The 23400-nt window shown below is 46.4% G+C and overlaps 1 protein-coding gene across 1 annotated transcript; it reads right to left on the bottom strand.

The window, feature by feature from the left end:
• Positions 1 to 1321: 1321 nt before the first annotated feature.
• OASL (2'-5'-oligoadenylate synthetase like) lies at positions 1322 to 19496 on the bottom strand. Its single transcript, XM_007183959.2, has 6 exons — positions 19109 to 19496; positions 13861 to 14143; positions 12266 to 12441; positions 7271 to 7512; positions 4868 to 5015; positions 1322 to 2306 (listed from the first exon to the last, which is right to left on the bottom strand). Exons 1-6 carry the CDS (start codon positions 19304 to 19306, stop codon positions 1743 to 1745), a joined length of 1611 nt encoding a protein of 536 aa, XP_007184021.2. The 5' UTR covers positions 19307 to 19496; the 3' UTR covers positions 1322 to 1742.
• Between the last annotated feature and the right edge of the window lie 3904 nt (positions 19497 to 23400).

The raw sequence follows: 23400 nt of genomic DNA, 5'->3' as shown, positions 1-23400 counted from the left end.
TGAGAACCAATTATAAAGTACATTTTCCCCCCCTACGGTGAGTAGTCCTTTAGAAAGTGGGTCAAAGGGGAGGGGAGGAAAAGCAAACTTTTTAATGGGGTGATTGGAGTAAACCTGATCACATGATGTCCTTTGATGCTAAAGATGCTATTACTGTCCTTACATCCTTGGACCATTAGGTACTGTTTGTGTGTGTATTGCAGGAGTTGAGGGAATTTTTTTGTTTGTTTGTTTTTATATTGGAGTATAGTTGATTTATAATGTTGTGTTAGTTTCAGGTCTACAGCAAAGTGAATCAGTTATACATATACATATATCCACTCTTTTTTTTCGTTTTAGATTATTTTCCCATATAGGCCATTACAGAGTATTGAGTAGAATTCCCTGTGCTATACAGCAGGTTCTTATTAGTCATCTATTTTATATATAGTAGTATGTATATGTCAGTCCCAATCTCCCAATTTATCCCTCACCACCCCTACCCGCCTTCCTCTGGTAACCATAAGTTTGTTTTCTACATCCGTGACTCTACTTCTGTTTTGTAAATAAGTTGAGGGGATTTTTTTTTTTTTTAAAAGGATTTTCTTATTTATTTATTTATTTATTTATTTATTTATTTTTGGCTGTGTTGGGTCTTCGGTTCGTGCGAGGGCTTTCTCCAGTTGCGGCAAGCGGGGGCCACTCTTCATCGCGGTGCGGGGACCGCCCTTCATCGCGGTGCGCGGGCCTTTCTCTATCGCGGCCCCTCCCGTCGCGGGGCACAGGCTCCAGACGCGCAGGCTCAGCAATTGTGGCTCACGGGCCCAGCTGCTCCGTGGCATGTGGGATCTTCCCAGACCAGGGCTCGAACCCGTGTCCCCTGCATTAGCAGGCAGATTCTCAACCACTGCGCCACTAGGGAAGCCCTAGTTGAGGGGATTTTTAAAAATTTGTTATATTTTTACTTTTGGTTGCGTTGGGTCTTTGTTGCAGTGCGCGGGCTTCTCATTGTGATGGTTTCTCTTGTTGTGGCGCACGGGTTTAGGTGCTCCGCGGCATGTGGGATCTTCCCAGACCAGGGCTCGAACCCGTGGTCCCCTGCATTGGCAGGCAGATTCTTAACCACTGCTCCACCAGGGAAGTCCAAGGGGACATTTAACACCACATCATCCTCGCTCTCCCAGACTTTGCTTTTCTTCATCTCAGTTTCCCTACAGCCCTCACTTTCCAGAGTTAAGAGGCTCAAATGTTTCAGCAATAATGCCAGGACAGCCTTAGCATCTGTGGAAAGAAATGAAGACCATCCGAAAGAGAACAAACAAAGATTATTTATTCCCAACTTGCCATAACCAGGGAATCAGCCACCATCCCTTGCCTTTGGCAGAGACTCCAAGTCAAGCAGGGCGGTGGGACAGCTTTATAGTGGGAAAAAGAGAAGGCTTCAGGCATACCCTGACTGAGATTGTTTGCATGGGGAAGCTGGAGGTGGGCTAAGCAGAAGCAGGGTGTCCTATGTGATTGGTTAGGTAGCTTGTTTGGCTTTCTTTCATCGATCCTAAATTGGAAGGGAGGGAATAAGGAAGCTGGCAGTTATTGACCAAATCCTGATGGTTTGGGGTTGATTGATGCAGGGATTGTGGTTTGGCTTCGGGCTGGTAGCTGCAGAGCTTGTGGGTCAGAGTTCTATTGTCGAATATAGTCTGGCCATTTTTCGTTTGTATATCTAGTCTCTCATATCCCTCGTCATCCGTCTACTGGCAAGGTTAGGTGGAACTGATGGGGTCTGGATTAAATGGCAGAAATGCACAGAGAGGTCTTTCAGAGGAACTAGCTGGGTTCGTCTTCTTTCCACGTTCTTCTTCTTTCTTCAGCGTGAAGGTGGTGCTGTCTTGGACACCATAGCTCCTCAAACTCCACCCATCCTTCAGGACTTGGCCTTGGAACTCTAGCTGTTGCTCCTTTCTGAGCAGCCCCTCCTTGAATTCAATCTGCAGCTTCAGGTTCAGGACAAGGCTATCAGGGCAAATGGCATAGGCGTGGCTCCCACCACTGGGATTCTTCACAAAGACCTGGATCTCAGGGGAGATGGTCTGCAGCAGACAGATGCGAGTGTTGGAGAAAACCCCGTAATCAGCCAAGGAGTACTGGCTACTGAGTAGCTGTCGCTCCCCACCGGGCTCCTGGAAGGACAGACGCTGTAGAGCTGTGGAGCCCAGGTTCCCCTGGATCTTCCCTTTAACCTTCTTTATGGAGTCATAAGGGTTCACCGTGATGATGAAATCCGAGAAGCCCCACTGCTCCACTGTCACTTGGATGTCTCGTGCCCCCTGGAAGGGAGAGGATAAAGAGGGGTTAAGTCCACATCCCTCTGTCTGAGTACAAAAGTGCCCTTTACCTGCCCTCATCTTTACAACGACAGCAGCAGCTGCAAATATTTAGGGGGTGCCAATCACCTTCCAGGCCCTGTGCTGGGCGCCGTTCATACTCTTCTTAATGTATTTTATTCTCACAGCCCTATGAGGTTGGTTCTGCTATTAGCCCATTTTACAGATGAGGAAGTTGTGGCTGAGCAGGGTTACGCCATTTATTGACCATCACAAAAGTAGTGAGGAGCAGAGCAGGTATTTGTTTGTTTGTTTTTCTTCCACATCTTTATTGGAGTATAATTGCTTTACAATGTTGTGTTAGTTTCCGCTGTACAACAAAGTGAATCAGCTATATGTATACATATATCCCCATATCCCCTCCCTCTTGAGCCTCTCTCCCACTCTCCCTATCCCACCCTCTAGGTTGTCACAAAGCATAGAGTTGATCTCCCTTTGCTATGCAGCAGCTTCCCACTAGCCATCCATTTTACATTTGGTAGTGTATATATGTCAGTGCTACTCTCTCGCTTCATCCCAGCTTCCGCTTCCCCACCCCCTATGTCCTCAAGTCTGTTTTCTATGTCTGCGTCTTTATTCCTGCCCTGCCACTAGGTTCATCAGTAATGCTTTTTCATATTCCATATATATGCGTTCTCTTTCTGACTTACTTCACTCTGTATGACGGACTCTAGGTCCATCCACCTCACTACAAATAACTCAATTTCGTTCCCTTTTATGGCTGAGTAATATTCCACTGTATATATGTGACACATCTTCTTTATGCATTCATCTGTTGGTGGACATTTAGGTTGCTTCCATGTCCTGGCTATTGTAAATAGTGCTGCAATGAACATTGTAGTACATGTATCTTTTTGAATTATGGTTTTCTCAGGGCATATGCCCAGTAGTGGGATTGCTGGGTCATATGGTAGTTCTATTTTTAGTTTTTTAAGGAACCTCCATACAGTTCTCCATAGTGGCTGTATCAATTTACATTCCCACCGACAGTGCAGGAGGCTTCCCTTTTCTCCACACCCTCTCCAGCATCTATTGTTTCTAGATTTTTTGATGATGGCCATTCTAACTGGCGTGAGATGATACCTCATTGTGGTTTTGATTTGCATTTCTCTAATGATTAGTGATGTTGAGCGTCTTTTCATGTATTTGTTGGCCATCTGTATGTCTTCTTTGGAGAAATGTCTATTTAGGTCTTCTGCCCACAAGAGCGGGTATTTGAACTGAGGTCAGCCAGACTCCAAAGTCTGTTCTTCACCACTGGAGGCCACACTCAAGGGCCTGAGAGCCCCAGATGTCTGAAGAGCAACATCTGGAAGGTGCTGGGGGAGGGGAATGGTGGGCAGACCTCTAGCTGATCCTTTTAAGAAGGAATATAGGCCCAGCATTGCCAAGTCTTCTGATTTGTCAAGATAAAAATCTTTTCATGATGGTTTTTATATTCAGGAAAAATCCAAAGGCATATACTTTTTAGCCCATCTGTGGGCCTCATATGGCTGGTGGGCCCCCAGTTTGTAATCTCTGCTCCTTATTAGGGAGCCTCTGATTCTGCTTCTGCCTTCTGCTCTAAGCACCTCAGTCTTTTGAACACAACTTTAGTCCTTTGCCCCTCATCCCCTACCTGACCCTCTACCTGGATGGAGTACTCTTTGTTCTGAGTGTCTACATCCCTCCTTGGCTTTTAGGGCCCACCTCAAGCCTTAATTTCTTCAAGAAATCTTCCTTGGTGACTTATGATGATGACATTTATTTTCTGATTCCACAGCCCCACAAAGACCTGGGTGTGAATTCTGGCTCTGCTGCTTCTTAGCAGTGTGACCTTGGTTAATTCACTTTACCTCTCTGAGCCTCAATCTCCTCATCTGTAAAATGGGGATAATAATGATAAGATAATAATACTACTTGACCTTTCTATTTTACAGCCTTGTCCCTGAACAAGTGCTATGCAAATCGTAAAGCACAATGTGAATAAAATAGATTATTATGTTCTTTACCTGTACTGTGGGTTTGACATCACATTATAATATTATATGGCATTTTTTTGTTTTCTGAGTATCTTCTCTGGTAATTCTATTTAGGAGTTTTGTGCAAGTTTGCTTCCATCTGGCAAGTTTCTTAAGGGTTGTGGCCATGTCTTATTTCTGAACCATTGTTGCCCCCTTCGTCACCCCCCATCAACCCCAAGCCTGGTGCTAACACAAAACAGCTGATTGAATTGACTGGCCTGGGCTCAGCTTATGCAGAGAATGATTGAGAGCAAAGAATCCCAGTGATTCTTTGGTAGGTTATGGGAAGAAGAAAAAACAGGAAAACAAGAATTTGAAGATAAGGAATCTGAAGCTCAGACAGTTGAATAATTTCCCCAAGTTCACAGAGCTGGTAGGTGGTGCAGCCAGGCCTCAAACTGACACTAAAGTCCTCTTGGCTCCATCGACACAGAAGTAAATACTATGCAGTTATCTCATTCTGAGCTTCAAGCCCCTGGCAGCCCAGAGAGGAGCCATTACCTTCACGTTCCATGTGGGGACTGGGTTCTCGTTGTCGTCATAGCAACAGTCCTGTTTCAGGCACTGGCAGGCCCTCTGAGCGACTATGTCCCATCTGTAGCCTTTTGCCACATTATGGGTGGGGTCAGCCGGATCCAGGATGATAGGTCTGCAACACAGAGAGAAGGCGCCCAGGTTCTTTCTGGTTTGGAGGCCCGCAAGCCAGAAAGAAACCTTCTTGGCAATCATCTGAGCATCTGCTATGTCCAGAGCCCAGGACTATCAGTCTAGGAGGGCCCAAAAACATTGCCGGAGAGTAACAGAATGGAGAGGATTCTTTTTCCAAGAATTCCTCTTGGGGAGAGTACTTTAGGTGTTTGCAAGGAATTTTTGAGGTGTACGGAGGGTGAGAGCCCCAAAGGCATGCTGGAACAGTAACAGCGGCCCACTCAGGCAGGTGGGCCTCAAGTTCAGAGCTTTCATTTTGCTGAACAGGCCACGTAAGTGAGTTCAAGGCTAGAGCTGCTGAATTGCTTTGGATGACAGTAACACCACCACCACTATTTACTGATGTTTATTGAGGCACGGGCTCAAACCCTATGTGAATTAACCTATTTTAATCCCTACAACAATTCTATAAGGTAGGGACTATGATGATGATGATGGTGATGATGATGATTTCCCCCATTTTACAGATGAGGAAACTGAGGCACAGACCTCCCTAGGTTCTCCCAACCTGAAGGTGAGGTTCTTACCCATCTCCTCTGCCTCAACAGAGGAGAGGTTGGGCTGTCTCCAAGCATCTCTCCTCTAGGTAAATGTTGAATAAATACTTTAAAGAATATTGGCTTGAAGGGGGTCTAATAGCCTATTTGGGTTGCTTGGAGTGACCACATGTGTTGGATGGCAAGCCCATGATCAAGACCCGGCCCTTGTACTCCAGGAGCTTTTGACTTAGATGGGAGCTGAGATTTGATCTAAGTGACAGAATGTGATAGCAGGCTACTGACATGAACTAGACACCTTAGGCTCCATGCTCTCAACTCCCAACATCCCTGGCTCACTGAATGGTCCTGCCTCATTTAGAGTCATAACACGCTGTCCTATGGGATGGGGTCACCTGACCCAAAGTGACCCACCAGGTGACCTGATATGCAGGGCCTGTGCCCAGCGATCAGACTGGTTCCCTCTGGAATTTGGACCAGGAATGATGGAGGTTCCTCATCAACTAGGAGTAAGAGGGGAGCCGAACATGTGTGGAGAGAGAAGCAGTGAGAGGAAAGGGAGCACGTGGGCAATGAGAGTGAGCAACAGAGAGAGGGGGAGTCTATAGATTTGCCTCAGGTCCCAGTGGTTTTCCAAGGTCAATTTTCTGGTCATCCTTACAATAAATCCTCTTTTCATTAGGAAGCCGGGATTTTCTCCCTTGTAAAAAAAGACCCAACACTCACATAAGGGAATAATAAACAATCTTGCGATATTGCTTGCATTGACCTAAAACTTCTAATGTAAAGAGTTGTCCCAGGTTGGGTTCCCCCAGAAGCAGATCCTAAGATCAGGATTTGAGTGCAAGTCATTTATTTGGAAGGAGATACCAGGAAGCACCAATAAGAGAGTGAGAAAGTGAGACAGGGAAGGGAAGGATGCCAATAAAGGGTATGTGTCAAGGTGATTACCACTGTGAGCAACTGGGGGTTAGTCCCCCAGGGTGGACTCTGGGAAGTAGTATAGAACATGTGTCCCAAAGAGAGTCCCTCCATCTGAGATGGGAGGGAGCTGGGGTATTTATACACCAACTTCCATCAGTCACTGGGGGAAGCTGAAAACCCACAGGCAAAGGGACGCAGGTGCTGACAGCTGGAGGTTGAACCAGCCTTCCTGGAAACGGTAAAGGCCCAGGGGATATGAATGGGTACAGGCAGCATGTGCTACAACATTTGTCTGGCATTTACCATAGGCTAGATACTGTAGGCCCTTTACAAATATTTTGTCTGACTCTCCCAACAGTCCTGCATGTTGGTGCCAATTACTCCTGTTTTACAGATGAGGAACGGAGGCTCACAGAGATGAGAAAATGGTGGAGCTGGGCTCACACTTGGGTCTCCACGTTTCTTTCCAGTTTCCTGTGCTGTCACTAAAAAGCTAAGGTAGCTTAGCTTTTCTGAAATGTTTTTCTGAAATGGTCTTCTGAGCGCAAGAGGGCTAAGGTAGGGTGGGGTGGTGGCTCGAGGAACAAGGAAAAGGCTTATAGCCCCTAAGGTCCTTGCAATTTTGAAAGGCAGTCAACTTGAGATGTCAAGTGTGTCAGGGTGAGGTATCAGCTTTCCTACTTAATGAAGCCCACCCAGAAAACTCGATACCACCTTTCCCTTAATTCTCTTTCTTTTCTCTTTGAGATGTGGTTGGCATGCAGTGATCTAGTACCTCTCTTTTCTGAGCTGTTTTCTGACAAAGTCCTCAATGATTGGGTTCTGGAACGTGTAGTATTTGGTCCAGTAGATACAGAGGAACTGATACTGCTGGAGCAGGCTCATCACGGTGGCCAGGCCTCTGTCCAACCGGAAACATTCCTTCTCCTGAGCACCCACTTCCCAGGCGTAGACGGTCAGTAGCTCAAGGGCATAGAGAGGGGGTAGTTCGGCCCGAAGGCACCAGGCTTTCACGCACTGTTGAAAGACATAGGAAGAGAGAGTGAGACCCCAAGATTCCTTATAAGGATGACATTGGACCAGAAACTAGAAAAATCCAAGTTCTGGTCCCAGCTCTGCTACCTACTGGCTGCGCAGTCATGGCCAAGTCACTTTCCCTCTCTGACCCTAAATGGGTTTCTCCATTTTAGAATTAAGCAGCTAGGTTAGTCCAGTTGGTTTCAAACTGTGCTTGACATAACTCCCGGAAATGGAATGATAAAGGGGTGTCCCAAGGAGTGAGCAGGTTGGGCTCTGTCACCAGCACCCCAGCCTAAGCAGCTCCATTTTAATCTATTTGGGCCTCTGAAAGATTTCTTTTAAAGAAAAGTCTTCTTAGCTAAAGAGAAAAAAAAATAGTATGAGTGTGTTGGGGGACTATAGGACTAGGTAATAGCTGAGAATCCATGGTGAACATCGGGGTTGCCTCTCTAACAGGCGTTTCTTCCTTCCCCATTGTATAGTAGCCATGCTGTTTGACGGGATTGACCCAATCCTCCTGTCCAGGGTTGGCCCTGACTGGACAGGGTCACCAGTATAAACCTATTCCCCTTGCCAAGTGATTGGTTCAAGAGAAGCTTTGTAATCTAAGTTGGCCTAATTTGAGTCAAGCTTAGTTCTTTTGTTCAGTGGTTGAAAGAAGAGAAGTCCTCTCTTGTATGTGGATGTGAGGGCAGGAACAGATGTGGCCATTTTGCCACCATGAGGGAAGCCAGCCTGAGGACCAAGGTGACATATAGAATTGAGAGACGCTGAGAGTATTATAGAGAAACTGAGCTGGAGCACTCATCAAACAGTGCCTGAAGCCTCCTCTCCACTGCTGTGGGTTTTCACACATGAGCTGATAATTCTCTTTATTGGTTAAGCCAGTTTGAGTTGGTTTTTCTGTTTTTCTGTTACTTGCAAAAGAAAGCATCTTAACGGATACCAGTCACCTCCTGTCTAAAGAACCTCTCTAACATTGAGCTAGGAAATGAAAATTTCTGTCAAACATCCAGCTATTTGGTTTGTGGAAGCAAAATTGACATCTTGTCCTGTGGCCATTATAAATAAGTTTTATATCACACCCCTCAAAGGGACAAAAACCCACTTTGACCTTGAAACAAACAGAAACGAGGCTATCTGGTCTAGTTCTAGTCCCCAAAATAAATGAAACCTGTGCCTTTCCTGTAAGTTATTGACTCACTAACAGAAACAACTTTATCCTTGACTTTAAAATTTTTTAATTGATTTCAAACTTATTCATAAATTAATGAATTTGTTTTTGTAACATTTTGTGAATTCACATCTCACAAAGCTGTAAATCTTAACTAATAAAATTATAATTTTGTTAAGAATGTAAACTCATGACAAGACAATTTATTTTCTCCAATACTAGTGAAATTTTACTAGCTAGATTCTTAAATTTACATGACAAAGAAAATGCAGAATGCCTGTAATCATAAGATGTAAGCCTTAGGAAAAATGAGCCGTTCATTTCTTTTAGGACCTTTGATAGACTATTTAATGGTACATTAAAAAAAAAAAAAAAAGAGCAAACCAGAAGAAAAGATTTATGTTCCCTTCCAGTGCTGATTTATGTTAGCGATGCTCTGATTTCTTCATATTTTGGATTTCTCTGACTTTTGCGAAGTTGCAATACTTCATGACCTTTCTAGATCTGATAAGCATGTGAGAAATTTGCTATTTCTCCACCACCAACAGAGATGAACTATAAACCTAGTAATCTTGGTAATCGTTTTTTCTTTAAACACCTATTATATATTTTTTACTGGATTAAGCCTTTCCTTCTGCAGTCTGATTCCCTTGCAACTTCTCTGCAAGTTCTTATTTAATAAATGACTTTTTACCTCTTGTTTCTGTTTGCAGCTGGAGGTTCCACTGAGACTGTTCCAAAGCTGAGTAAACTGTGTTGCCTGAGAAACGCGCCCCATGGGCTGTTTACACTCAGATGTGCCCCTTTTTTCAACTCTGAGGGTGAATCTTGTAGGACAATAGTTTTTACTCTTCTGATGTTTCTCTCCTCCCTTCCCACCTCTACTCTGTTTTTATTTCTGATTCTAGATTGTCTGATTCTTGGACAAGTCTGATTCTGGTTCTTGTACGTATTTGTATGCGGCCACTTATGTCCCCACTGATGACTACAATCTGTAACTCCGCTTTTATGGTTTGACCATCTGGTGGTCTCTATCGGGAGACAGATGATAGGAATTTATTCTCTGCTGGGTGGCAGTTGATGAGAATTTGCTTGTATTTTGTGTTTCTCTCTCTCTCTCGCTCTCGTTTGGTCTGTTTGTCTTGAGAATTCAGATATCTCCTGGGAGCCCTGTTATTGTTGTCTTCTATGCCATTATGAATTTAAATCACTCAAAAATTGGGGGGTAGGGGTGTGGTGTGTGCACGCACACACATGTGATTCCTGGAAAACCGCCCTGTAAAATTAGGAGCTGATGGACTGTTAGATTTTATGCTGTGTTTATTTTGGACACATAATTAAAATAGTAAAATCACAGCTGCCAATTCTTTTTGTTTTTATGTATGTAAATGAAAAAAAAAGGATTTCATAAAAGAATGGTCTGATTACAATATAATCTATCTGCCAGCAAATCTCTTCCTCCCAACTCCACTATGGGAAATTTATGAAGTGTAATAAATTCGTGGATAAAGACTCATGGCCACCAAAGGGGACTGAGTCAGAATTTCACCAGAATCTTTTATTTCAGAAGTAGGCAACTTCATAAGAGCAGATTGCTTAACAAAATGAGAATTAATTACTCAGGTTAATGTTCTGTTGATGACTATGTGAGAGAGAAAAAAAAAAAAAACCTTTCTTTCTTACTCTCCTACCCTCAATATACGGAAATACATGTGCAAACTAAGATACATTCTGTAAATGATATATTATTCCAACTGACACCTCAGAATTAAAAAAAATCCCTATAAAAATTCCTACTATAGATTATGAACTAACAAATCCTCAGGAAAACAAAAATAATTATTCTGTAAAATAATAGCATATGTAAATTGGCCTTGTTTATAAAACTATTCAGAATGATGGCTTAATATTCACAAAGTGTCTTTATTAAGTTCCTTTTCAGGAATATGTAGTGTTTACATACATTCAAAAAATCTGTCCTCCTTCCTACCAGGATAAAATTAGATAAATCAAGAATAAATCGGGACTTTCCTGGTGGCCCAGTGGTTAAGAATCCGCCTGCCAATGCAGGGGACACGCATTGGAGCCCTGGTCCAGGGAGATCCCACATGCCGCAGAGCAACTAAGCCCGTGTGCCACAACTACTGAGCCTGCGCCCTGGAGCCTGCGAGCCACAACTACTGAAGCCCACGTGCCTAGAGCCCGTGCTCCGCAATAAGAGAAGCCACCGCAATGAGAAGCCCGCGCACCGCAACGAAGAGTAGCCCCCGCTCGCCGCAACTAGAGAAAGCCTGGGCGCAGCAACAAAGACCCAACACAGCCAAAAATAAATAAATAATAATACTGAATCAAAAAACTGTTTCAAAAAACCATATGCAGACAAATTCTTGTCTCAGAGGCAGAGACTTTTGGGGTTTTTTTGTTTGCTTTTTTGTTTGTTTTTGGCCACGCGGGGATCTTGTTTCCCTGACCAGGAATCAAACCTGTGCCTCCTGCAGTGGAATCATGGAGTCTTAACCACTGGACTGCCAGAGAAGTCCCTTAGTGGCAGAGACTTGAACAAAGAAAGGGCTATAGAAGTAAAGCTGATATGTTGTTCTGTGGACGTTACAATAAATGTGCAAGTCATATACAGGAAGAAAACACTTTGTACACTTAGACAGGCAGACAAACAAAGCAAACAGATCATTTTGTTGAGTTCTAGCTCTCCAAATCCACAAAACCTTGGATCAATTCCTCTTAAGTGCCTGACTGACCAAAAAAACCAATTTCATTCTTGGCTTCTGTGATGCTAACATCTGAAGATGCATCACAACCCCGGTAGAAGTGATAATCATGTAAGAAAATGGCTGCTTTCCCACCATAAACATACTAACTATAAACTAACTTTGGTAATATTCTGATTTTTATCTTTAAATACATTTTTTTTCTTTTTGGACTGGACCGGTCTTTCTAAAATCTGACCCTTACCATTTTTTTAAAAATAAGAAAGCATCTTTTTTCTTTCTTTCTCATTTTTTGCTTGTTTCTGAGTCTTCCTTTCATAAGTTCAGATGACATGTTCATCTGGGTATTTTGAAATATACCTGGTACCATGCAGACATCATATGTGAAATCTAAAAAGTAGCTGCTGTGGATGTATTCACTCAGTAATGATCATGATACTCAGGAACTCAATCATTTGGAGGGGGAATTGGTGCAGTGTGGAATTAAACGAATTTTTCCTCTTGTTAGTCCTTAATCAGCTGAGATTAATGTCCAGAGAGCCCAGAGAAGTTGACCTTAGCCAGCACTGGACTATAGCTGGACCATTACAAGCACTCGTTCTTTGAAATACAGTACGTTCCTTATTTCTCTCCTTCCTCCTCTGTTTCTTTCTCCTCCCCCTCCTCTCCTTCCTCCTTCTTCATCTGCATCTTCTGCCAGGTTTACATTTTAAAAGATGAGCCTTCCCTCCCACCCAATCTTCATTGCTTCTGGGTGCAGTTTCCCGAGATAACAGATATGGTTCCTGCCTTTTTCTTCCCCTCCCTCCTCCATCTTCCGCTCCTGCCCCCAGCCTGGCAGCCTCCTCACCTCCAGGTACCAGTGTTTTACCAGCCGCAAGAGGCTCTTCAGCTGGGCTGGCCGGTGTTTCACGAAGTTTCTCTGCAGCTCGCTGAAGGATGGGGAGAAATGTCCAGGGGAACCGCAGGCCTTAATCAGACTCACATAGACCTCTGGGGAGGGATGAGGGTTGGGAACAGAAGGCCCTGAGGAGAGAGGAGGCAAAGGGGAGAGAGTGAGGGCTCAGGAAGCCCCAGGTTGCTGACTAGTCCATGGGGGAGAGACCGGTAATTATTGGAGTATCTCTCCAGGGAAACCTGGGACCACATAGCTTAAGAGACTAACAGTTTGCCTTCTTGATTGTCCTTCTGGAGAATCAAAAGTGAGTTTTCCAGAAACAGACTCACAGGCACAGAGAACAGACTTGTGATTACCAAAGGGGGAGGGTGGGTGGGGGAGGGATGGATTGGGAGTTTGGGATTAGCAGATGCAAACTATTATACATAGGATGGAGAAACAACAAGGTCCTACTGTACAGCCCAGGGAACTAGATTCAATATGCTGTGATAAAACATAATGGTGTATATATGGATAACTGACTCACTTTGCTGTACAGCAGAAATTAACACAACATTGTAAATCAACTAGACTTCAATAAAATACATTTTTTTTAAAAGTGGGTTTTCTATTCCTCAGGCTACTCAAGGACTATTGTCCTCTCTTAATGTGCCCAACACCCTCAGTTTCCCTTAATGTCTGTTTTGGATCTCTCAGCGATTTATATGAAGCTTCCATCACTGTAGGGAAGGACCAGTTCCATATAAGAAAGCTGGGCTCAGAGAGCACGTTTGCTGAAGGGTGGGGCGTACATCACTACCACTAATGTCTCCCACTGTCTCTTTCTGGCTCAGATGGGATCCCAATTGTGACACTTTCTCCATGGAGCAACTCCCAGCAGCCACTCTAGTTAAGAGGAGCTGGTGCACCAGGTGAAAGCTGTATCATCTGGGTTTGTAGCTGATACCGTTACTACTGCCATCGGTGCTCCCGGGAAGCAGCCCTCAGCCAATGGCCGATGGGAAGCTCGTGGATGAAACACTCAACAACCCACTTGGGAGACGTGCTCTGCACTTTTACTGGAGCTCTGCAGGGGCACAAGCCCAGATGCTCACCGTGGTGATTAGTTCCACGTGCACCTTGTCAGTCTCCTCCCCTTCCGTCTCGCTCCCCTGCTTCCCTACCAGCATCTCCTGGGACTGCTTATCCCCAAATCCTTGTCTCAGGGTCTGCTTCTGGGAAAGCACAGACAATGACAGGCCCCCGCCCCCGCGGTAAATGTTCCAGAAGCACCCGAGGTTGCTCTTCCTCCTTCCCCTCCATGGCTCTCACTTCCTCTCCAACCATATATTTATCTGCGTGATTCTTTGATAAATCTGTTTCCTAAGTTGAGCCACAGGACAGCCAGAGTTGAGTCAGTCCCAGGCACTGCGGTCACCCAGCACCCAGCACAGGACATGGGTTGAATGGGTGAATACAGGTGTCTGCACGTGGCCACGAAGGAGAGGTGAGGAAGCTGCGGGTCCCCCGGGAGGGCGGTCGTGTGAGTCTGGTGGGCTTCCCCTTACCCAGGACCCCGTAGGCTGGCACGACGGTGACAGTGATGGGCTCCGCAGTCTCCCAGGACTGGATGGTGAAGGCGACAGCAGAGGGGACTCCCTGGACCAGCCTCAGGTCCTGGAGCTGGAGGCTCCGGAGGTCCTGGCAGTACCTGAGCTTTTCACATAGCAGGCTCAGAACGTCGTCGAGGCGCCTGGCCTCCTCCTGGAAGCTGTGGAAACCGCTCAGGACCATCACCAGCTCCACCTCCGAGCTGTCCCTGAGCACTGTGCCGTTCCCGAAAGAGCCCACCTGCAGAGCACAGAGTCCCGTCACCCCGAGGCCACTGCCTGGACCAGGCAATCCCTGAGGCTCTTTCCACGGATGATCACCACCGCCCTGAGGGATGGGCGGGGAGTATTTCCTTTTTTAAAAATTATTTATTTATTTATTTATTTATTTTGGGCTGCATTGGGTCTTCGTTACTGTGCGCGGGCTTTCCCTAGTTGCGGCAAGCGGGGGCTACTCTTCATTGCGGTGCGCGGGCTTCTCATTGCAGTGGCTTCTCTTGTTGCGGAGCACGGGCTCTAGGCGCACGGACTTCAGCAGTTGTGGTAGGCAGGCTCCGTAGTTGTGGCTCGCAGGCTCTAGAGCGCAGGCTCAGTAGTTGTGGCACACGGGCTTTGCTGCTCTGTGGCATGTGGGATCTTCCCGGACCAGAGATCGAACCCGTGTCCCCTGAATTGGCAGGCAGATTCTTAACCACTGTGCCACCAGGGATGTCCGGGTGGGGAGTATTAACATCCCTTCTTTACAGGGGAGAAAGCGGGAATGTTGAGAGGCAAGCCTCTCCTCTAGGGTCACACAGTGGGCACTTCCAACCAGGGAGCCAGACTCCACAGCCCACGTTTCTTATTTACTCCACTGCCTCGCTTCTGAGACTCAGCCTTATCTGCAGAGTGATCCCCACTCCAAGGGAACAGTCATCCTCCACAGGGTGGGGGTAGGAGGATTCTGGGGGGGGGTCTGAATAATTTCATGACATTAAAAAGGGGGGCAGGGCTTCCCTGGTGGCGCAGTGGTTGAGAGTCTGCCTGCCAATGCAGGGGACACGGGTTCGAGCCCTGGTCTGGGAAGATCCCACATGCCGCGGAGCAACCAAGCCCGTGCACCACAACTACTGAGCCTGTGTGTCTGGAGCCGTGCTCCACAACGAGAGGCCGCGACAGTGAGAGGCCCGCGCACCGTGATGAGGAGTGGCCCCCGCTCGCCACAACTGGAGAAAGCCCTCGCACAGAAACGAAGACCCAACACAGCCAAAAATAAATAAATAAATAAATAAATAAAGGGGGGGGCCACAGGGACTTCCCTGGTGGTCCAGTGGGTAAGACTCCGCCCCCCCAATGTAGGGTGCCCAGGTTTGATCCCTGGTTGGGGAACTAGATCCTGCATGCATGCCGCAACTAAGAAGTCTGCACGCCACAACTAAGATCCCGCCTGTGGCAACTCAGACCTGGCACAGCCTAAATAAATAAATAAAGAAAGAAAGAAATATCTAAAAAATAAAATAAAATAAAAATAAGAAGGGGGGCACAGTATTGCCTGGTGGATAAGAACCACGGGCTGGGGAATGAGGCAGCCTGATCTTGACCTCGCCTCTTGCCCCTGTTCTCAGTTGCGTGATCCTTCTGAACGCCGTCCCTCATCTGTCACCTCAGAGTAATGATGGCACATGAGTCACGGGGTGATTGGGAGGATTCGATAAGACAATGTGTGCCAAGGGCTTGCCGTGGTGCCTGGCACACAGGAAGTCAGCAATATATCTCTCTTCCTTCTGCTCTACTTGACTTAGATCATCTCTTCTGCTGCCTGGAGTTCAGCTTCCCCATCTGAATTGAAGGAGCCTGAGCTGGATGACTTTGAAAGGGTCTTTTTGATGTTCTGAGATCCTAAACTTGCTCTCCAGCACTGTTGCCTCTGGTATACTAAGTCCCCCAACTCTCTGGCCTTCTCTCTTTCTCACTCCAGGTCGGGAGGTGGAATTGCCAGGGATGCATCAGACCACAGGTCGGCTACCTCTGCTGGTGGGTGGAGTCAAGGAACATTGATGATGACCCAGCTGCCGCCAATTGAGCCCTCGCTGTGCCTGGCACCACTGAAAGCCCTTTATACACACAATGTCTTTTAATCCTCACCCCCATTAATTGAGGTGGGGGGACTAGTATAATTATCCCCATTGTACAGATGAGAAAAGGGAGGCAGTTGGGGGTTAATCAACTTGCCATGGACTCACAGCCAGGAGTGATAGTCACAGTCAGATAGAGTCAGAACACCAGGTGTGGTGGTTCTACCTCTTTCTTCCCTGTGACCCAAGTCTATGTGGCAGGCCCTGCTTCTGTGCAGGAGTCCGCCATCTTTTCTTTCCTCTTCCTTTTCCATTTTCTTTCTCCACCTGCATTCGGACTCAGCGTTTCTGCCCCATGTGAGAGTGTTGGGAATGGCACCCTGGGTGCGGATGAAGAGCACATCCCGCTGAAGGCTGTGCCTGCGCTGCCCTTCCCACCTTTTCCAGTGGTAAGATACAGGCAGAGAGGAAAGAGTGTTCTAGAACAGGTTTCATGACTTGCTTCAGTCCAAACCTATTCAGACCCAAGGACAAGCATTCACTCTTGTGGACCAGCACAGCTCACCAGATTTTCAGGGGTGGGGGGAGGGTTTAAAGCCCAAATAAAGTGTTAATTTCTCGTTGGTGTTGGGGGGGCACAAGCCGCCCACACAGGGTGGGCAGGTAGCTCCCTCAGCATCCAAACTCCCTCCGTGGGGAAATGAAACCCACGGGGTCATTTGGAGGAAAGGTGCAGTTTCAATACACCCATACAAAGGGAGTAGAGTCATAAGATTTATTACTTTCAAAAATAGATAACTAATGAGAACCTACTGTAGAGCACCGGGAACTCTACTCAATGCTCTGTGGTGACCTAAATGAGAAAGAAATCTAAAAAGGAGGGGGTATATGTATATGTATAACTGATTCACTTTGCTGTACAGCAGAGACTAACACAACATTGTAAAGCAGCTATACTCCAACAAAAATTAATTTAAAAAATTTAGGGCTTCCCTGGTGGCACAGTGGTTGAGAATCTGCCTGCCAATGCAGGGGACATGGGTTCGAGCCCTGGTCTGGGAAGATCCCACATGCCGCGGAGCAACTGGGCCCGTGAGCCACAACTACTGAGCCTGCGCGTCTGGAGCCTGTGCTCCGCAACAAGAGAGGCAGCGATAGTGAGAGGCCCGCGCACCGCGATGAAGAGTGGCCCCCACTTGCCGCAGCTAGAGAAAGCCCTCGCACAGAAACGAAGACCCAACACAGTCATAAATAAATAAATAAATAAATAAAAATTAAAAAAAAAAAAGAATTTGGTCAACAACCTTTAATTTGGTCACAACCTTTCTTTCAGCACCATTTTTTAAAAAAAGAAAAAAAAAAAAGATTTATTACTTACAGATCCCAGAAGCAAGGGGACGCAGTGAGCTGGGGGAAGGGCAGTTCTCCGCCCCAGGTCACAAGCCAGCAGGAGATAGAGCAGGGTAGCAAGCACCTAGTACTTACAAGGTGATTGGGGCAGAGGTTACTAACTTTTCACAGGCTTAACTCTAAGTGGTTATTATTTTTTAATTAAAAAAAAATTTTTTTTTAAACGTTCTTAGCTCTACATTTTAAACAAATTTTATTTATTTATGTTTTTTGGCCACACAGTGCGGCATGCAGAACTTCCCTGACCAGGGATCGAACCCGTGCCTGCTGCAGTGGAAGCTCAGAGTCTTAACCACTGGACCAGCAGGGAAGCCCACTCAGTGGTTATTTTAAAAGGTTCCACTGGGAAAGGCAAAGCAGGAACCTGTGGGGATACTCTAAACCTATCTACAAGTCCAGACTCTGAACTTTTGGTGTTAGTAGGGTCACCATACTGTAAAAGGCCTAGGCAGCCACTCAGAAAAACAAAATTGTTTTCCTCAAAAGTTGTTTTTCTCATCACGCCTTTCTAGTTTTGACCCTCTTGCATTATTATCCTAGCTAGGACAGGAGGTGACATGAGGCAGCTGCAGGAAGGGCTTGGGGGAAAAAAGCTCAGCCTGGAGTGGAGTAAGATAGATCCTGGTTGAAATCCCAGCTTCACCACTAGCTGTGTGACCTTGGGCAAGTGACCTCACCTCTCTGAGCTTCCATTAAAAAAATTTTCCATTATCAAACATTTTAAACAGAAAAATAGAAAGAGAATACAATGAACACTTATACATCCATCCAGATTCAACAAGTCTAAACTCTTTGCCATATTTGCTTCAACTAAGCCACTTTAAAGTAAATTACAGATGCTAAGGACTATTGTCCCTAAATACTTTAGCATTTGTGTCCAACAAAGGAGAACATTTTCCCCCATAACCACAAAACTATTATGTCTCAAAGAAACAATTCCCTGGGACTTCCCTGGTGGTCCAGTGGTAAAGAATCCACCTTCCAATGCAGGGGACTCGGGTTCGATCCCTGGTGGGGGAACTAAGACCTCACATGCCGCAGGGCAAATAAGCCCACATGCCACAACTACTGAGCTCCCACGCCTCAACTAGAGAGCCCGCGTGCCGCAAACTACAGAGCCCACACACCCTGGATCCCACGCGCCACAACTAGAGAGAGAAAACCCACACGCCACAACTAGAGAGAAGCCCGAGCCCGCACGCTGCAACAAAAGATCCCGCATTGCCACAACTAAGACCTGACGCAGCCAAGAAAATAAATAAATAAAATAAATAAATATTAAAAAAAACAATTCCCTTATATATATTATTTAATATTCTGGCCATATTGAAATTTCCCCAATTGTTTCCAAATTATATTTTACAGATGGTCCATTCACACCAAAATCCAATCAGAGAATTTGCATTGTATTTGGTCATTATGGATCTTAAGTCACTGAGTTTCCATTCTGCTCATCTGTAAAATGGGAAAAGAATAGTACATACCTCACAGGGTACACAAATTAGAGATAATATATGTTAAGGGGTTAGGGTAGTGCATCCAAAAAAGTGCACTATTATTATTAGCTTCCTTACTGGACTTGCTCTGCTCAAGGCAGCAGTGCACTGGGATGGAGTGTCTTGAGATGTCAGTAGCAGGGGCTAGGGATAATGAGGCAAGAGGTCCCAGCATCCTCAGGGATGTAGACCCACAAGCTGCATTTTGCCCAGCCCTGGTCTGGGGATGGAGGGGACCAGTCTCACCTTGACCACCTTCAGCACCCACAATTCCTGGTCCATCCCGTGCTCCCCCTGGAAGCTCTGCTCTCTCAGGAACTGCTCCACAGTCTGCACAGTCTCCAGCACCTCTTTTTTCCACTCCTGGCTGGGATGCAGAGAGTGAGCCACGAAGGAGTTCAGCCTGGAAGCCGGGGTGACAAACAGCTCCGGGGGCACTGCCATCTCTGTCTTGAGAGTACCACTGGTGGCTAGATATATACACACACACCAACCCAGCTCCTGGCACACACACTCTTCTTTAAGGGGACTCCTCCTCAGCTGACCTCCAGCACCCTGTGGAATAAAGGACCAGAGTGGAGAGGAAACAAGGGGTGTCTGGCTGACCAGGGGATCCTCTTCCTGGAGGCCGTTCACTGCAGCTGGGGCACCGAGGGACACTGAGTGAAACCACCTTAACAGGCGTGGCTTTTAGTCACCCTTTCTGCTGTAGGTTTCGTTTCTCAACTTTTAGTTTCCCTTTTACAACTTGGAAACTGAAATTGGCTTGAGGATGGCTCTGGGAAAGGCAACTCCCCCAGGAGATGGGAATTGGACGGTATCCACCAATCCCATCCCCACCACCTTGTCACCTGAAACAGGTCAGTAAGAGCAGGGACTCGCTCGAGGTTGGGCTGAACAGTGGGAATGCTAGGGTCCCGCAGAACAAACTCTAGAATTCCACTCTGCCCTCTGCCAGACTCTTAACCTCTCTGATCCTCACATAAATAATCTTTAAAATGGGTTTAAGAATAATACCTACCCCATAGGTTGTGTGGATTAAGCGTGAGAACATTTAGCAGAGAAAACATTAAGTAAATGCAAGTATTGTTATTCGTTCACTGTACATCTAGTGAGTGCTGGCTGGGTGCCAGACATTGTGCTAAGAAGAAAACATGAGACGTGGTTCCTGCCGCAGGGGCTCCCAGAGCAGTAGGGGAGACAGAGGAGACACAGAGAGTCCAGTGTCCTGTGAACTAGGAGGAAAGAGGGCACAGAAACCTGGTGGAAATTCAGGCAGAAGAGTTTCTTTGGGGTCACCTGTGGTGTCAGTGGACACCTGCTTGAGATGAGTCTTAAAAGACTGGGAATGCGGCCAGGAGACAGAGGGCACAAGACGGGATAAGGCTGAGAAGTGTGAATCATCCTGGTATGTGCCAGGACTCGGCTTTCAGATCCACGTTGGCATGGAGGGCAGGGAGGGGAGAGGTGAGAGCTGTGCCTGGACAGGTGGGCAGGGATTGAGACTCAGAATGCCATTCATTCATTCATTCAACAAACATTTGTTGAGTGCCTGCTGTGTGCCAGGCAGGCGTCCTGGGGATACAGCAGTGAATAGGCAAAATTCTTGGACCACAGAGGGCCTACACTCTAATGGTGGAGACAGATAGTAAACAGGATAAATAAGTAACATTATAGTAATTAAGACAGTGATAAGTGCTAATCAGGAAAATAAAGCAGGGAAAGAGGTTAAAAGGTATCGACTACGTGTGGGGAGTGAGAAATGGCGATGTTTAGGGGTTCAGTCTCAAAGAAGGTGGTTAGGGAAGGTCTGAAAAGGAGACATTTGAGCCAAGACATGAAGGGGGCAAAGAGTGAGCTGTATGTATGTCAGAGGGAAGAATGAGAGAAGGTGGGACTTCCCTGGTGGTCCAGTGGGTAAGACTCCACTCTCCCAATGCAGGGGGCCCAGGTTCGATCCCTGGTCAGGGAACTAGATCCCACATGCATGCCGCAACTAAGAGTCTGTATGCGGCATCTAAGAAGTCCACACACTGCTACGAAAGATCCCGTGTGCTGCAGCTAAGACCCGGCTCAGCCAAAAAGGAAAAAATAAATATTAAAAAAAAAAAAAAAAGAATGGGAGAAGGAACAGCAAGTGCAAAGGCCCTGTGGCGGCAGTATGCCCGGTGAGATTGAGGAATAGCAGTGTGACTGGAATGGAATGATCAAGGGGGGAGAGTGGGAGGGGATGAGGTTTGAGTACAAGTGTGGGGGGTAAATTGTGTAGGATTTTGAAGACTATTAAGACTTTGGCTTTTACTCTGATTGAAATGGGGAGCCACTGGGGAGTTCCAAGCAGAAGAGGGACATGGTTGGACTTTCATTTTAACAGTATCACACTGACTGTTGGTGGGAAGATTAGATTAAAAGCAGAGGGTGGGGAGTGGAGGTGCGAGCAGAAGCAGGAATTCAGTTAAGAAGCTACTACAACAGTCCAGCCAAGAGATGTGGCACCTTGGGTCAGAATGGTAGCAGTGAAAGGTAGGGAGAAGTGGTATGATTCAATTTTCTTATTATGGAAAATTTCAAACATGAACAAAAGTAGAATAATATAATGAACCTCCATGTACCATCCCCCATCTTCAACAATCATCAACCTGTAGACAGTTTTTAAAATGTTTTTTCAGGGGGCTTCCCTGGTGGCGCAGTGGTTGAGAATCTGCCTGCTAATGCAGGGGACACGGGTTCGAGCCCTGGTCTGGGAAGATCCCACATGCCACGGAGCAGCTGGGCCCGTGAGCCACAACTACTGAGCCTGCGCGTCTGGAGCCTGTGCCCCGCAATGGGAGGGGCCGCGATAGTGAAAGGCCCGCGCACCGCGATGAAGAGCGGTCCCCGCACCGCGATGAAGAGTGGCCCCCGCTTGCCGCAACTAGAGAAAGCCCTCGCATGAACCGAAGACCCAACACAGCCAAAAATAAATAAATAAATAAATAAATAAAGTAGAAAAAAAAAATGTTTTTTCAGGTCTTCTGCCCACTTTTATTTTTATTGGCCGCCCGGCACGCGGGATCTTAGTTCCCCAACTTGGGATCTAACCCGTGCCCCCTGCAGTAGAAGCGCAGAGTCCTAACGACTGGACTGCCAGGGAAGTCCCAGCCTATAGACAATCTTGTTTCAACGATATCTCCATCCACATCTCCCCTCCTGTATTATTTGGAAGTGAATCCCAGACATCATATCATTTCACTAGCTATATTTTGAGTATAAACAGGTCTTGCCAATGGATAGAGTGTGATGTGAGAGAAAGATTAGAGTCAAGGACCACTCTAAGGCTTTTGGCCTTAGCAACTGGAAGGATGCAATTGTCCTTAACTGAGAAGGGAAAGACTGGGCAAGGGCACAGTGTAGGCATGACGATCAGGAGCTCGGTTTTGGAAGTGAATTTGAGTGTCTAGTGAGATCCAAATGGGGTAGGGAGTTGCATATTTGAGTCTGGATTTCAGGGAGGAAATCTGGGGTTGAGATACAAATTACCAGCATAGACATATTTAAAGCCATAAGGCTGGATGAGATCACTAAGTGAGTGAGTATAGAGTAAGACAAGAAAAGGACCAATGACTGGGCCCTGAAATACTTAATAGTATTAAGTGATTGGGGAGAGGCAAGCATCCGGCAAACAAGAATGAGAAGGAGTAGCCAGGGAGGTGGAAGAAAAATCAGGAGTGTGTTTTGATAGCCAAGTGGAAACATTGTTCTAGGAAAGAGAAAGTGATCCACCGGGTCAAATATCAGGTGAGTCTGTGCTGACTTTGTCCTGAGGGCAGTGGCAAATCAGAGGAGCGACCAGAGGTGAAATGACCATTCTGGAAAGATTGGTCTGGCTGCTTCTGTGGGGAGGATGGATTGCAGGGGGCAGGGGTAGATATAGGGAGACGTGTCAGGACACTGTACTGTGGTCCAGGTGAGAGGGAAGGTGACCTGGACTGGGCTGGAGAAGGGATGGGATTCTAGGTCTACCTTGGAGGAAGGGTGGACAGGACTCGGTGACTACAGGTAGGAGGTGAGGGAAAAGACAGGATGGCTATCAGCTCTCTGGCTTGGGTACCTGGGTAACGGATGGAGGGTACTATTAACAAAGGGAGGAAGACACAAGGAGGAATGGGAAAGGGAGAGGGCTAGAAGGGTAGCTGTTTAAGCCAGAGAGCTTAAAAAAGTTGTCCACATTGCCTAATGCTTCCAATAAGTTCAGGAATATAGGTCTGAGAAGCACCCAAGAGGCTACTGGTGATCATTGTGGGTGAAATGTAAAGGAGAGCTGGGAGCAGAAGCCAGATTTTAGGGGTGGGGTTGAAGAGTAAGTTGGGTGAGGAGGATGGAGACCAGGAGTGTAGATAACACTTTCAAGAACTTTGTCGTGAAAGGGAGGAGAAAGACAGGCGTTAGCTGGAGGAAGTGGTGCGGTGGAGGGTGTCTGTTGTCTTAAATACCATTTTGGGGAAAAACAAAAAACAAAAAAACCCTCAATCATGACAGGTTTCAATTTAAATTTTCCA

This window comes from Balaenoptera acutorostrata, chromosome 13 (assembly GCF_949987535.1).
Source record: "Balaenoptera acutorostrata chromosome 13, mBalAcu1.1, whole genome shotgun sequence".
NCBI classification, from domain to species: Eukaryota; Metazoa; Chordata; class Mammalia; order Artiodactyla; family Balaenopteridae; genus Balaenoptera; species Balaenoptera acutorostrata.
The sequence above is the reverse complement of the archived record's forward strand: the minus strand, read 5'-3'. Positions and strand labels throughout refer to the sequence as shown.